The 15,583-nt window shown below is 42.5% G+C and overlaps 1 protein-coding gene across 1 annotated transcript; it reads left to right on the top strand.

Moving 5' to 3' along the window:
• Positions 1-2,420: 2,420 nt before the first annotated feature.
• Positions 2,421-10,878, top strand: LOC145346613 (dicarboxylate carrier UCP2-like). The gene is made up of 7 exons (XM_080194095.1): positions 2,421-2,585; positions 3,460-3,609; positions 4,013-4,229; positions 5,357-5,554; positions 5,644-5,745; positions 7,411-7,591; positions 9,708-10,878. The coding sequence occupies exons 2-7, from the start codon at positions 3,484-3,486 to the stop codon at positions 9,805-9,807; spliced, it is 924 nt and encodes a 307-aa protein (XP_080050221.1). The 5' UTR covers positions 2,421-2,585; positions 3,460-3,483; the 3' UTR covers positions 9,808-10,878.
• The last annotated feature ends 4,705 nt before the right edge of the window (positions 10,879-15,583 follow it).

The raw sequence follows: 15,583 nt of genomic DNA on the forward strand, positions 1-15,583 counted from the left end.
CACAAACACACACACTCACACATGTGGTGACACAGTGGTTAGCACTGCTGCCTCACAGCATCAGGGACCTGGGTTCAATTCCAGCCTCGGATCACTGTCTGTGCAGAGTTTGTACATTCTCCCCGAGTGTGTGTGTGTGTGTGTTTCCTCCGGGTGCTCGGATTTCCTCCCACAGTCCAAAGACGTGCAAATTAGATGCATTTGCCGTGCTAAGTTCTCCCTTGGTGTACCCACCAGGGCACTGAGTGTGGATTTTCACAGCAACTTCACTGACTGATAGACTATTGGTCTTTGCTGGAGACTAATTTTGTATTTAATGTTTATTGGTCAACTAAAAGATAAGCTCATATCGACACAAAGACTTTGATTTTTCTAAGAATATTCTGAATTCCCCAAAAGTATAACTTAAATCCAGCCTGAATGAGGAAAAGTGACAATGAATATTTCCCTTTAATTAAACTAAAATGAAGATATTGAGATTAATCACGAGTTCTGACAAAGGGTCAATGAATTTTCAGCACTTGATTTTTTAAAATTTTGAATTACACATATCTTTAATTAGAAACTAGACTTTATTGTATTCTTTCAGGTGGGTATGGAATTATTTCCTTTGAGACTGCTGCCAGCTGTACATTTTAAAAACAACTAACCAATTGTGTCCTGTAATATAGCCACAGGAAAAGCCCGGTATTGGTGAGCTGGGTCTAGAGATAATTCTTTTTCTTTCTCTGTTACGTAACGCACGGTAATAAATTAATTTTAACTTATGGTGGTGTAATTTTACTGAGTAGGGCGGTAAATCTGTTGAGGATTACAATTAGCAAGTGATTCAGCAATCTTTTACCTATCGGTCACAGCAAAATGAGATATGACAACTTTCATCTGTACTTGCGTGTAGATGTTGCGTTTCAGGACTATATTGCACCAAGGTTCTGGTTAGGCGTCTTTGCTTTGGTTGCATAATCGAATAATGCAAACGCAGAAAATGTATCTAACCTTTGACTGAACTTAGCTCCCGCTGGGGAGCCCTTGTGTAGCTCTAAAGCAGGATTTACAATGTCAAAGGTGAACACTGAGCTGTTCCACCAGCGCTTTCAACCTCCACGCGAGTTAGCGTCAACGCGACCCCCTCGGTCTATTGGCTACCTTGGGCCAGGCCTCCCGGAGCGCCCCTTGCTTATTGGCTGTCTTGTAGCCGGCCTCTCGGAACACGATTGCTATTGGCTCTGCCGGTTCGAGCCTTCCACCCCTGAAAGGCAATATTCAGATAGAGACGCAGAGTCACCAGGGGAGTTACCCAGGTCAATCCTATCGCCCTGAACCAGTGCTCAGTGTAGGAGACTGGGGCACAACATGCCACATGGTGAAAATGTGGGCTCCACATTTCTCTTGCATCGTTTCTTCCTTCTGACTTCCAATTGGTTCTATTCTCTTTCGTTGCAACTCGATTGTGCGGCAATTCTAGTTTGACAAAAAAATGAGGACTACGACAACTTGGGGCAGCAAGGTGGCACAGTGGTTAGCACTGCTGTCTCACAACACCCAGGGACCCCGGTTCGATTCCAGGCTTGGGTCACTGTCTGTGTGGAGTCTGCACGTTCTCCCCGTGTTTGCGTGGGGTTCCTCCGGGTGCTCCGGTTTCCTCCCACAGTCTGAAAGATGTACTGGTTCGGTGCATTGGCCAGGCTAAATTCCCTCTCCATGTACCAGAATGTGGCTACGAGGGGATTTTTACAGTAACTTCATTGCAGTGTTAACGTAGGTCGACTTGTGACACTAATAAATAAACCTCCACGTAGGCTGCATGTTTTATTGCAGACCAATAATTGACTATTGGAAAAAAAGGCAAACCATAAATATGTTTAAGATAACACATCTTAATGTTCTTAGTGCTATGTGAAGATTAGATATTGTTGAGAAATCAACAGATGAGGCTCATTTCCCCCCTCCCCACAACCCTCCCCGGGCGCAGTCAACCAGTTATCTTTGTGCAAGTCTACGGGGGAAAAAATTAAACCCCACTCAATCTTTTGCAAAATGTTGACCGATTGCCAAGTCCTCGCAATTGAAATTGTTTTGGGCTCTCACTCTCAGGAACAGCGTGCCCACGGTAAATGTTTACTGGTAATCTAAAAGACAAAATGAATCATAACATCTTCATCTCTGTGCGTCATGTAGCAGCCCCATAATCACACGCTGCCTTTCTTGCTGGAGGTCTGTTCTTTTTTGGAGGCATATCCCAGAGTACTGAGGTCAATGTTCTACGAGGTGAAGATTAGAATCATAACTTGTAGCCAAGCTTCTAGTCAGCGTATTTGGTGGCAGGGTGTCCCAACGTTCAAACCGAGACAAATTGCGTTGGTAGAGGCAACCTGCCCGCTCCTCCCATAAGGAAACGCCCAACTGTGGCTGCACTTTGGTTGCATCACTGGGTTATAAAAGAACGGAATACTCTGGGCTGTTACAAACTAAGCAACGGCAATGTCCTGGTCATTCCAAGAACATTAGGAGGATATGGGAGAAGAATTTCTCAGAGGAGAGCTGAGAGTTACTGAACAGTGCAAGCCAGTACAAGCCCACTGAAGGTAATGTTGAGAACTCTCAATGTGACAGTCAGGTATTTCTCATTTTAGCTTTCACTGGGATGTAAATATTCGTACAATGTATTTATTGTACTTTTTGATGTAGACCAAATTCCAGTCATTTTTTAACCAATGTCAAAGTAAGTAGCTTGTGGGCAAAAATGCCCTTAGACGTAGAATTGGTTGCAAAAGATTACGGAAGCTAATGATAAAACTGCGAGTGATTCAATGAGCAAATGAATGAATGGTGTGGGCTGCCACCTGTCAAGCCGATCCCCATTCTGTGCTGATCTAAACCAGTGTTGCATTTGGGGCCAATACCTGGGGTACTGGCTTCTGATCTCTATCCAATCAGTAGCTTCATCTAGAAAGTTTACACGTGAGGATATTGGCAAAGACCAAAGTAGACTTGTATTAGTGATAGCCTTGGTTGAATAGCTTGCCTACTGTCACTGTGCGAAGGAAGTGCCTGAAACAGTGGAACTAGACTCCAGCATACATGCTTTCAGGAGAAGGGGGATTAGAGAGGCTACCAATTGAGAAAATACGGTGCCGGAGAACTCCACGGGCTTATGGACAGGTTGGTAAATTCAATAAGCACTAATAGAAGAACAAAATGGCAAGTACAATATGAAATAAAAACAGAAAGTGTAAACTCAGCATGTCTTGGCAGCATATTAGAGAGTTAAAGTTCCGAGTCCATATGACCCTTCTCCTTAAGGTACAATGTGAAATGGGACAGAGTCTGGTTCAAAGTAAATGTCACGAATGTTAAAAAAAATCAGCAAATAATGTGCAAAACACCCCAACATCTAAATGAAGAGAATTGTCACCTGAGCGCTACCGACAACAATATGATTGCATTATTTCTTTCCAGCATTTCGCAAAGTCTGTGTTCAAGATGGTGGGACTGAAACCTTCTAGCGTCCCCCCAACGCCTGGTGTGCGGTTCATGAGCGCTGGTACAGCGGCTTGTTTCGCTGATCTCATTACATTCCCCCTGGACACGGCCAAAGTCAGATTACAGGTAACAAATACACCCCAGAATAATCATTTCTATTCCCTCTAAGACATATTCTAAGACCAATTGTATGTGTTTGGTTTAAAGACTCATTTTCTTTGCACTTAGAATCATAGAATCCCTACAGTGCAGAAGACGCCATTCAGCCCATCGAATCTGCACCGACTCTGATAGAGTATGTTACCTAGCCCCACACCATTTACCACCTGTACATCTTTCAACATTAGGGGCAAGTTAGTTAACATGGCCAATTCACCTAACCTGCACATCTTTGGATTTGAGTAATTATTTTGAAGGGAGACCAAAGTTAAGGAATTTCGCAGAAATCAAAAGTTAAAAAAATGCATCAATTCTGCTCGCTTTAAAGATTCTCTTGTTGCCCCAAGTTTAACTCGGCCATATGGTTTAGGTTCAAGGAGAGACTTCAGGATCTCCCAGGGTCGGAGTTGCCAAAAGTGTCAGATACCGCGGCGTTTGGGGAACAGTGGCTACAATAATCAAAACCGAAGGGGCGAGGAGTTTGTACAGCGGCCTGGTGGCCGGCCTTCAGAGACAGATGAGCTTCGCTTCAATAAGAATTGGTCTCTATGACTCTGTGAAACAATTTTACACCAGAGGGAGTGACCGTAAGTAGCATCATTTAAACAAGCATTTACTGTGTGCAAATCATTCAGGGGTAAAAGTTAGTACAATGAATGCTTTGTGTGAAATAACGGTTTGGAAATCAGTCTGCTGATGGGAGATATGTAGTTTAAAAGTAAATGTTGCTTAAAGAAATGCAATTGCCGTCTTCGGTTTTGTTTGAATAAAAAAATGCCCGTTCTTCCTGTTTAATGATGTTTACATGATTGTATGGATTGTAGACAACTGGAAATTATATAAATGCAAAATACTGCGGATGCTGGAAATCTGAAATAAAAACAAAGTGCTGGAAAAACTCTGGCAACATCTGTCGAGAGAGAAAAACCGAGTTATCGTTTCAAGTCCAAATTATATCTTCTGTTGAATAACACAAACATTTACCATAAAAACAATTTGAAATGAAAGGGGAGGCAGTGGTGTAGTCACTGGACAAGTAATCCAGATACCCGGGAGAGTGCTCTGGGGACCTGGGTTTGACTCCCACCACGGCAGATAGTGAAATTTGAATTCAATAAAAAATTTGAATTATAGAATCCCACAGTGCTATTCAACCCATCAAATCTGCACTGACCACAATCTCTCATACGCCCTATCCCCATAACCCCCTGCATTTATCCTAGCTAGTCCCCCTGACACTAAGGGGCAATTTAGTGTGGCCAGTCCACGTACTTGCACATCTTTGGACTGCAGGAGGAAGCCAGAGGAAACCCACGCAGACTCAGGAATAATGTGCAAAGTCCATACAGATAGTGACCCAAGCTGGGAACCCAGGTCCTGGAGCCATGAGGCAGCAGTGCCAACCACTATGCCACTGTGCTGCCCAATTAATTAATTGTCTAATGATGTCCACAAAAGCATTGTTGATTGTGGTAAAGACCTGTCTGGTTCACTAATGTCCTGTATAGGGCTGCACCTTTACCTGGTCTGGCTTATATTTGACTCCAGACCCACAGCAATATGATTAACTCTTAACTGCACTTGGGCATGGACAATAAGTGCTGGTTCAGCCAGTGATCACCACATTCCATAAACAAATTTTAAAAAATTTTCTTATGTAGTATGATTTTGGCATAATATGTGAAATGCCGATTTAATTCTGTCTCTATCTTAGATGCCGGTATGGTAACCCGTCTCCTGGCAGGGGGTACTACGGGAGGACTGGCAGTCATACTGGCACAGCCCACTGATGTGGTTAAAGTTCGTTTCCAGGCACAAAGGAACCTCTGTGGTGCTCCAAAACGTTATAATGGCACTCTTCAGGCCTATAAACTGATAGCCAAAGAAGAAGGAGTTCAAGGACTTTGGAAAGGTAGTGTGCAACATTGATCCCTCTGTCTCATCCTGAATTTAGTGACATTTCCACTTTGTTAATCGCATCTTGTTTGTCAACCCTTACAGGAACTTTTCCCAACATTACTCGAAATGCCATTGTCAACTGTTCCGAGCTCGTAACCTACGACCTCATTAAAGAGACCATTCTGAGGAACCAACTTTTAACAGGTGGGCTCACATTCATGGGATAGTGTCAAACTCATGTAAAAGCTGGAGTAAATCGCACTGGTTCTTTTCAGCGGGACTTTCAAAATGAATCTCCCACAATCTGTGCATCAGTGTTCTAGCATGAATCATGCAAAAAAAACTAGTGGGCGGGGCCTATTCCCACCAGAGAGGCCGACAGCATAGCGCTGAGTGGGCCACTGCGCGTGCATTGATCTGTTAGAGCCAAGATCAGTGTGCATGCACAGTAGCCTGCACTGCAGGCCTCTCAATTGCTGGCCAGCTCCGCAACTCCTCATTGCAGAACACTCTATTGCAGACCAAAAAGCCCTCCAAAACCCACATGTGTCCAGAACCATCAACAAACGCCATAAATCAGTTACATAGGAGAGAAGGCTTGTAAGAACACTCTGTATTCAAAATGAGAATCTATAACACCTCCTCCCCTAAATTTCAATTTCCTATTAGAACAGAAATATAACAAAAGTGATATCTTAACTATAAAAAAGTCTGTCAGGAGCATTGTGGTTGCATTGTGATCTACACAATGCCGCTGGTGAAGCTTAGAGTCATAGAGGTTTACAGCATGGAAACAGGGCCTTTGGTTCAACTTGTCCATGCCACCCTTTTTTTTAAACCCCTCGTTTAGGCCCAGTTGCCCACATTTGGCCCATATCCCTCTATACCCACCTTGCCCATGTAACTATCTAACACTTTTTAAAAGACAAAATTGTACCCACCTCTACTACTACCTCTGGCACTTGTTCTTGTAATGGTTGATCTGGAATCACATGTGAAGGGGTAGACTGTGAATCTGTAAATGAACATTCCTCTTCCATTACTCCAGCAGAGTCAACCGGCAAACCTTGAACCTCAGGAACAACTTTCTGGTGAATGCCCACAAGCAGCATTATCTCCTGCCATGTTATCAGTAATGACTGCTGACTCCAAAACCTTTTTCTGACCTGAGGTCATACCATAAATGAATATATGATCTTGGTGAATGCGAACAACTTTTCCATGTTGCAGTCTCATGACCCAAGATATTGGACCTCTTTGGTTTAAAATGATTTTCGGCAACCATCTCTGGTTACTATCAAAAGTCCTGATGTAGACCTGATTGTCCGTATTGAACTGCCTCTCTTTGGCATGTTAGTTACGTCCGTCCTTCTGTTTCTGTTATCTCCTGCCCACTTTTCTCTGAAATCTGCTTGAAGCAGATTCACTGAGACTTTGGCCTTCTACCTATGAACAATTCCTCTGGGGAGAGCCCAGCTTTGGATTGTGGTGTGATACAATGCTGGAATAAAAATCTTGAGAGCTGTTTTACTCAAAGTATCACCTGATATCCCCTCCACTCCTTCAGAGTTTGGACAGCTCTCTGTTGACTGTTTGAAGCTGGATGAAAATGGTGCAATACACACATGACGTGTATCATTCTTTTGTACGAATTCTTGAAATAACTCATTGTAAATGTAGTGCTGTCATCTGAAATAAGTAAATCTGGTATGCCACGAGTCGCAAAAAAAGTGACGCAGCTTCTTAATTGCCATAGAAGCAGTAATATTACTCATGATATGGGCAGAGGGGGTACAAATTGAAAATAATATGCCTTCACTTGAACAGGTACAAACTCTGAAATTGATAAGAACTTGTTGCAATTTGCAGATAACTTTCCGTGCCACTTCCTCTCGGCTTTTGGCGCAGGGTTTTGCGCGACAGTAGCAGCTTCTCCTGTTGATGTAGTAAAGACAAGATACATGAACTCTGCTCCCGGGCAATATAAAAGTGCATTGAATTGTGCTTGGACCATGCTGGCTAAAGAAGGACCAACAGCCTTTTATAAAGGGTGAGTTTATTCGATTCAAGTTCATTGACAGTGAAGTAAATCTACATGTAATTGTTCTTCTCCATTTATCTTCCTCCTTGGGGCCAGTTGTACAGGATTGTATGAACGTAATTATTGACTGTCCATAGGTGATTCAAGTCTGGGGATATTACAGTTGAACCTGATCCTGTCCATTCCTGGTTCTTGAGGGACAGGTTCAGGAGTAGGAACCCTTTCCCCAGTCTAGAGGAGCCAGGATTGAGTTGCACTAACATCTCTGTTGGCCAGGTGGAGATCAACAAACTCAGCACAGACTAGGGATCAAAACTAGAGAAATCCTCCTTTCTGGATCAACCAGAGGCTAGTTTAACCAATTGAGAAATCAGGAATATTTCCATATTAAATATCCACCCTGGTTTTAAACAAAGCAAGAGACATTTCAACTCTAGATGATTTTGCTGAGTCCAAAGATGAGAATTTTAACACGCTATCCAAATCTCTTACATGGATGAGATCTCTCCTTGGCTTCCCTAGCCCATCCCACCTTGCATGTCTAAATATTCTTTCTTCTTTATTTTCTCATTCCATATTCCCTCTTAGGTCACGGTGGATTTTAGTTCAATTAGAAATCTTTCATGTGGAACTTGGTCAACAATTCCCTGAAAGTTTAAATGAATAATATCATAAAGCAACTAGTTCATTTCCTAATAAGCTAAAGAAAGCAAATGAGGTTTAATTGATAAGTTTGTCCTCTTTTAAATCTATGCTGGTTGTTCCTTATGCTTTAGTTATGTAGGTATTTCTCCAGCCAGTACAACTTTTCTACCTTTCATCAAATAATGGACCTATTCTCTCTTGGCAGTTCTGTTTTCCTTCTAAAATATCTTTGCCTGTTTCTAGTCCTACAGAATCTGTAAAATGCTCAATAATTCTCTTGTAATAACCACCTAAATATCTTATCCTATTATCCATCAGGACTCTAGAATGTATTCTTTCTTGCCCAAGGAATTTACTAGTCTTGAGACCCTCAACACTTCAAGTATCTCTGCCTTGTCAGCTTTGAAAATCCTCAAGGATACTGGAAGTACAAGAATTGGATAACATATTAGAATTACTAATAAATAATTTTTGGTAGATAATGCTACAAATGATGTATTTCAATTAACTATCTTCTATTTTTTGTCATATTTGAGATGCAACTTCTTTAATTGATCCTTTACAACAATAGGGACATAGGAAAGAAAGTAGACCATTCAGCTCCTTGAGATAGTTTCACTATTCTGTTAAATCATGGCTGCTCTATAAATTGACGCCACCTGTCTGCCATTGTTCTGTTACCCTTAATGCCCCTGCCTGTGCAAAAAGAATTCACAATGATGATCCTGGAAATGAGAGGTTAGAACTATTAAGAACAGCTGAACAAGCCAGGGCTCTTATGTGGAAAAAGGAAAGCTGAATTAATGACCTGAGATCATGGTGAACCGCCTCTGCCACAGGAAAACCCTCCACATGAGAGCTGGAAAGTCCTGGCCTTCGTTTTAGCAGCTTTTTGGGAAAAACCGCCAGATTCTAAACTTCCAGACTTCTGAAACATCGTGTTTAATGATTTTAACTAAGCTCATTTCTAGGTTCCTCTTTATATAGCCACAGGGTGGGATTTTCCATCCACATCATCCCAAAACCGGAAAATCCCACCAGAGGTCAACGGACCTTTGCATTGTCCTGTCCTGCCCCCATTACAATTCCCATGGTGGGCAAATTCAGCCACATCTTTTCAAATCCATTTTAGCAATTTCCTACTTTTCTCCCTACAGTGATTCATTTCTATTTGCCTGCAAGCTTTGTATAATTTGTTTCTTTTCCCTATTTTTATTGTCCTACCTGTTCATTTTAGAAGGACTCTTACTTAGCTTGCATGTATTTTTCTCAGCTATATGATTTTGGATATTCAACATTATTGTTCCAAAAGCATCCTGTTTTCCCTTAATGAAAATAATACCAACATGGTGTTTTCATCCTTATCGAGCTTGGGGAATGAGAGAATGTAGCAGTCATTTATTACTAATCCTCTTTCTCTCTCTCTCCCACTGCATGTTGAATATTCTGGTTTCACTGCCAATGTTCATTTCTCTTGTAGGTTCCTTCCCTCTTATCTGCGCCTTGGGAGCTGGAATGTGATCATGTTTGTGTCTTATGAGCAGCTGAAAAGAGCAATGATGATGACCAGAGAAAGTTAGGATTGTGCCATATGATTCTGTGTTGGCCACACATTACAACTGGATCTCAGAATGACCTCTCTGCACTGCCAAGCCTGCATTATGGACATGAGAACTTGTTTTATGAATGTGATCATTTTCGTTATGGGATTATTTTGTATGGAATGAAATTCCATGACCAGCATACCAGTGATTTAATTCAACTGCATTTCAAATTCTGGTGATATTCATTATGTCTTAGAAAACATATTCGGGCAAATGTTTTTAACCAGTATATGAGCAGTCAAAAAGAAGCACTTTATTTTTTTTCATGGGATATGCTGTGTAAAACAACTTAATGCCACCTGACGGAATTCGTATTTTTAAAAAAATATACTACTGAGTAACATGCACTTTATTGCTAAGATTTAGCATCTATAAGCCTAAGGAAAAACTAATGTTCAAACAGTTTGTTTTGAGAAGTTAATTTCAATCTTGTCTCTTAAACGCCATTTGTTTGCATTGACAGCCACATATCAATAAATACTATTTGTCAGTATTTTTACAAAATCAGTTTTAATAGAAGCATAATTTACAATTTTCTAAATATATCAGCTTTTCATGTTACATTTGATGAGATGGAATAAATTATAATGCAAGTCCCCAGTAACTGTTGTTGACATTGCCCTTCTCTGTAGTTATTATATGATTACAGACTGGGATAACAGGCCTATCGAGTTAAACAGAGTGAGTTATTCCTGGCGACACTTTAAACTGGGAGGTGGAGTCCAACTGCCTGCAAGACATACTCAGGTCAATTAATTCTTGAGATTTGACTGGAGTGCCTACTGAGTTGTACTTGCCTGAAGTATTAACTATCTTTGGTGACATACAAATATTCAATTGCTCATTCTATTGTGTCCTTGATCTTTGTGATTGGTAACTCTGGCTCCTGGGAGCCTTTAGTCTGAAATATATGGTGGAGGCATTTCTTAACGTCTTTAGTTCAGTTAGTTGGGTTGATATAGGAATTATGCCATGGACATGCAGTAACCACCATGCTTAGATTCATTGAAGTCTGTGAAAACAGTTTCTTCTAAAAATGCTGCTGTATGACTTGTGAAAGAAGTACATTTGAGAGAAAGCTATTTTCCTTCTGTCTGCTACTGCATTATATTTTTAGCTTCTTGCTATCTTACTGTTTTGGCATATTTTCTCAACCATAACTCAATGTTATTTGTTTAATATGCATGGATTGTAAAGTTCAGATGAAGCACAATAACAAAGCAGGCATCCTATACAACTGACATATCATAGAATCCCTAGTGTACAGAAGGAGAGCATTCAGCCTACCAAGTCTGTACCAACCACAATCCCACCCAGGCCCTATTCCTGTAACCTCACAACTACACTGTTAATCCCCCTGACACTAGGGGACAATTTAGCATAGCCAATCAACCTAACCCGCAAAACTTTGATTGTGGGAGGAAACCAGAGCACCCAGAGGAAATTCACGCAGACAGGGGGAGAACATGCAAACTCCACACAGACAGTGACCCGAGGCAGGAATTGAACCTGAGACCCTGATACTGTGAGGCAGCAGTGCTAACCACTGTGCCAACATGTTGCCCAATATATTTAACAGGTGCTGGTTGGCTTTGTGCACAACATGCCCTCAGCATTCGTAAAGGTCATGTCGCTGGTTCAAGGGCATGTTCCAGAAAAATGTCTTGAATACGCAATAGATTTTTGCATCTCTCAGTTAACATGGGAATTAAAGTTGCCCATTGTATGAAGAAGGTGGTAGAGTGAAGTGTGATGCAGTGATTGGAGGAATGTGAAGGGAAACAGGGGGTGAGATTGTTGAGAATAGGGATGAAGCAAATTGATGGACAACATCTTCTTTCGTGATGTCACTGAACTTGCTTTGCATTGAATGGTTGGAATTAAGCAAATTAAGCTTGATTTCCTTAGCAACCATCCAATAATACTGATACATTGGACTGAATTTTACCATGGGGTAAGTCAGGTCCTGCTGGTGGGGGTGATAGTACAAGCTTAAACCTGATCCGGTGAGTGGTAGGGTGCTGGGGTGGCATTTTGCAGCCAAATAAGAGGCAGCCCCAGGGGCCCTGCTCCAATTGAGGACGGCAGCTTGCCCCTTCGCCCTACCAGAGCCCAGCAGCCACAGCAACGTCACTGCTAGTGATAACCAATGCTGAACTGCATCATCAGGCTGAGATACTCTCTAGAGCTTGCAGGTTAATTTACAATAGCCGTTGACAGGACAACAGCCATTACCAGGAGCTAAATTGGGGGTGGGGTGAGGAGGGCAGTTGTGGGACATAAGCTGCACGTTAGCTTGCAGGTAGCCGTCAACAAAGGCAGCCATCTGTGGGCCATGAAGTGCCCTTTAAATAGGCAACCCCCCCCCGCCTCAAAAGGTGCTCGAATTTAAAGGTTATGGGTCCTTGATCTGGACTCCAACCATAGGAAATAGAATGAATAGAAAATATCAATTCCTTTATTAAGCTGAAACATGTAATTTAGTGCAAGTTTGTGGCATTTGTCTTCATAATTTAATCCTGGGATAACTATAGTGAATCAGCACAACAGCCCCTCCAATGCAATAGACCCTCTTTATACAGGCATCATACCAGATGGCAGCATTGGAAGTGGTCTTTAAAGGGGGCATGAAGTGGTTCAGTTGGCTACCCAGTATGTGACCATGCCACTAAGGTTCCTGTCACCAGCACTATGCCATGTCTGCAGGAAGACATCACTCCCCCCCCCATGACAATTTCCCCTGCAATATGCCAGCCCTCCTGCCTCCCAGAAGGCCAGGGAAATTCAGCATATAGTCTTAAAGAGTTGAAAAACCATTAATGGCAGTGAAAGCATACCAAAGATCAGGCAGTTATTCTGAGAGAAAACACTATACCATTAAAAATCAAATGCCCCATATCTCTACGTGACTCTTCTGCATCTACTGAGGATCACATGAACGAGTTTAAACTTGCATGCAACATTACTAGAATGCCTATTATGAATCATTTGATATAGCTGGAATTATTTGGTAATCAAGTAATTTAAACACAAAGCTAGTCCTTTCAGCCTTATTCCAATAGAGGTATACTGATGCTGAGATTTATTTTGAGAATGAATGATGCAGCAATGAGATACCATGTTCCTGGGGTAGTACCAATTGCAGTTACATCATGCAGCTCATCAAGTAAATTATATGGGCCACTTTTACTCTGGAAAAGTCAGCTGGATCTGCATTACGCCAACAGCTTAGGGACCATCCTCTAATAGACACAGGGCCTGATTTTGAGCCAAAACACACTGTGGGAATGGTGGCATATGCTCAAAGTCCAGAAAGCGCAATTTGCTTCAGTGAGTTTCCAAGTTCCAATCTTGCCAGCCCTTGCCAGTGGACTGGTGAAACACCACAGGACCATAGAGAGTTTAATACGTTTTAATACATTAGCATGCTATTAGTCAACACTCACTCAAACATACCCTCTCCCTGGTTATTCAGCGAGTGCAGATGTGATGTTGCGCTGGTAAAACCTACATTTTATTCTTGACAGTGGCGTCGGAGTACAGACTGTGAGGAAGCGGGGAGACACCATTCACATTGGGCTTGTTCTACGTTAGCATATCGATGTTTAGAGTCCAGAGAAACAGGTTCACCAAGACGTGAATCTATCATTCATTCAGATATGGTTATGGGCTGGAAGCAGATGGAGGAGCAGGGGATACTGGCAACAGGCGTTGGAGGGGGATTTGAGGGTGGGTACCTGGTCCAGGTGGGAAGGGGGGGGTGGGGTTGAAAAGGGGCCGATGAATGGGCAGAAGGGGCTGATGATCAGGAGGTGGAAGGGGCGGGGGGAGAAAGAGAAATGTGAGCAGATGATTACTTAATGGTGTAAATTGAGGGAGGTGGATACTCAATGAGACCTTGGAGTCCTCGTGAAAGTAAGCGTGCAGGTACAGGTGGCAAATGGCATGTTGGCCTCCATAGTGAGAGGATTTGAGTATAGGGATAGGGATGGTTTGCAATTGTATAGGGTGTTGGTGAGGCCACACCTGGAGTATTGTGTGCAGTTTTGTTGTCCTTATCTGAGCAAGGATGTCTGTGCTGTAGAGGGAGTACAACAAAGGTTTCCAGCTGATTCCTGGGATGGCAAGTCTATCATATGAGGAGAGACTAACTGGGTTAGGATTATATTCACTGGAATTCAGAAGAGTGAGGGGGATCTCAGAAACTTCTAAAATTCTAACAGGGTTAGACAGGATAGTTTCAGAAAGAATGCTCCCAATGGTGGGGGTGTCCAGAACTAGGAGTCATAGTTTGAGGATAAGGGGTAAACCTTTTAGAACTTAAGTGAGAAGAAATTTGGTGGTGTTGTGGATAGTTTGGAGGGATGTCAGAGGTTGCAGCGTGACATAGATAGGATGCAAGGCTGGGTGGAGAAGTGGCAGATGGACTTCAACCTGGATAAATGTGTAGTGGTCCATTTTGGCAGGTCAAATGGGATGAAGGAGTATAATATCAAGGGTAAGACTTAGCAGTGTAGAGAATCAGAAGGACCTTGAGGCTCAGGTCCATGGGACTCTCATATTGGCCTCGCAGGTAGAGGATATGGTGAAGGCGGCGTATGGTGTATTGGCCTTCATCAATTGAGGGATTGAGTTTAGGAGTTGGGAGATAATGTTGCAGCTTTACAAGACCCTAGTCAGACCTCTCTTGGAATACTGTGCTCAGTTCTGGTCGCTTCATTACAGGGATGTGGAAGCTATTAAAAGGGTGCAGAGGAGATTTACAAGGATGTTGCCTGGATTGCGTGGCATGCCTTATGAGGATAAGTTGAGGGAGCTCAGTCTTTTCTCCTTAGAGAGATGAAGGATGAGAGGTGACCTGATAGAAGTGTATGTGATGTTGAGAGGTATAGATCGGGTGGATTCTCAGAGGCTTTTTCTAAGGGCTGGAATGGTTGCTACGAGAGGACACAGGTTTAAGGTGCTGGGGAGTAGGTACAGAGGAGACATCACAGGTAAGTTTTTCACTCAGAGGGTGGTGGGTGAGTGGAATCGACCACCATTGGTAGTGGTGGAGGCAAATTCTATAGGGTCTTTCAAGAGACTTCTGGATGAGTACATGGGACTTAATAGAATCGAGGGTTATAGGTAAGCCTAGTAAGTATGGATATCATCGGTGCAACTTGTGGGCCGAAGGGCCTGTTTGTGCTCTAGTTTTTCTATGTTCTAAATTTCTTCACCCAGTGGGTGATGAATCTATGGAATTCACTACCACCAAATGTAGTTGAGCCTGGCACTGCCCAAAGAGCATCTTGGTACTGCCCAATGGGGTGAGGTCAAATTAGGTGCCCCCCACTTTTCAGTGTGAATCAGTTTGAGGCACTTAGTGATGCAGTGTCGAGATTCATTCAGGTAAGTATTCCCAAAAAAAAAATGGGCAGGAAATTCTCCCTTTCTCCCCTCTGTTTGAACACTTAGTTTTGTTTAGGGAGAATCCCAGCCAACTACTGGGTCTGGAAACAGTTTCCAAGGTAAAGGGAACCTTGTCAAATTAAACCTTGTTGCTGCCAGCAAAAAGTGGGCTGAATAAAGACATGGAACTGGTTACCATCCTCACATCCAGATTTGCAACGATTTGATATTCTAGTTGGACAGTGATAGAAATCGAACGATCTTGCCCGGAACAACTAATGGGGGTCCTCACCTGGGCTGGTCATAAGAGTGTACAATACACATACAATGAGTAACAAAGTTAAAAAAACACGAGTCAAAA

The sequence above is a fragment of the Carcharhinus amblyrhynchos genome, chromosome 1, assembly GCF_965287045.1.
Source record: "Carcharhinus amblyrhynchos chromosome 1, sCarAmb.v2.hapA, whole genome shotgun sequence".
Lineage (NCBI taxonomy): Eukaryota > Metazoa > Chordata > Chondrichthyes > Carcharhiniformes > Carcharhinidae > Carcharhinus > Carcharhinus amblyrhynchos.

Excerpts from the sequence above, each read along its gene's own strand:
- LOC145346613 (XM_080194095.1), top strand. The coding sequence starts at position 3,484 with ATGGTGGGACTGAAACCTTCTAGCGTCCCCCCAACGCCTGGTGTGCGG. Across the intron at positions 3,610-4,012 it reads CGGCCAAAGTCAGATTACAG|GTTCAAGGAGAGACTTCAGG; the intron begins GTAACAAATACA and ends CATATGGTTTAG. Across the intron at positions 4,230-5,356 it reads TTACACCAGAGGGAGTGACC|ATGCCGGTATGGTAACCCGT; the intron begins GTAAGTAGCATC and ends TCTCTATCTTAG.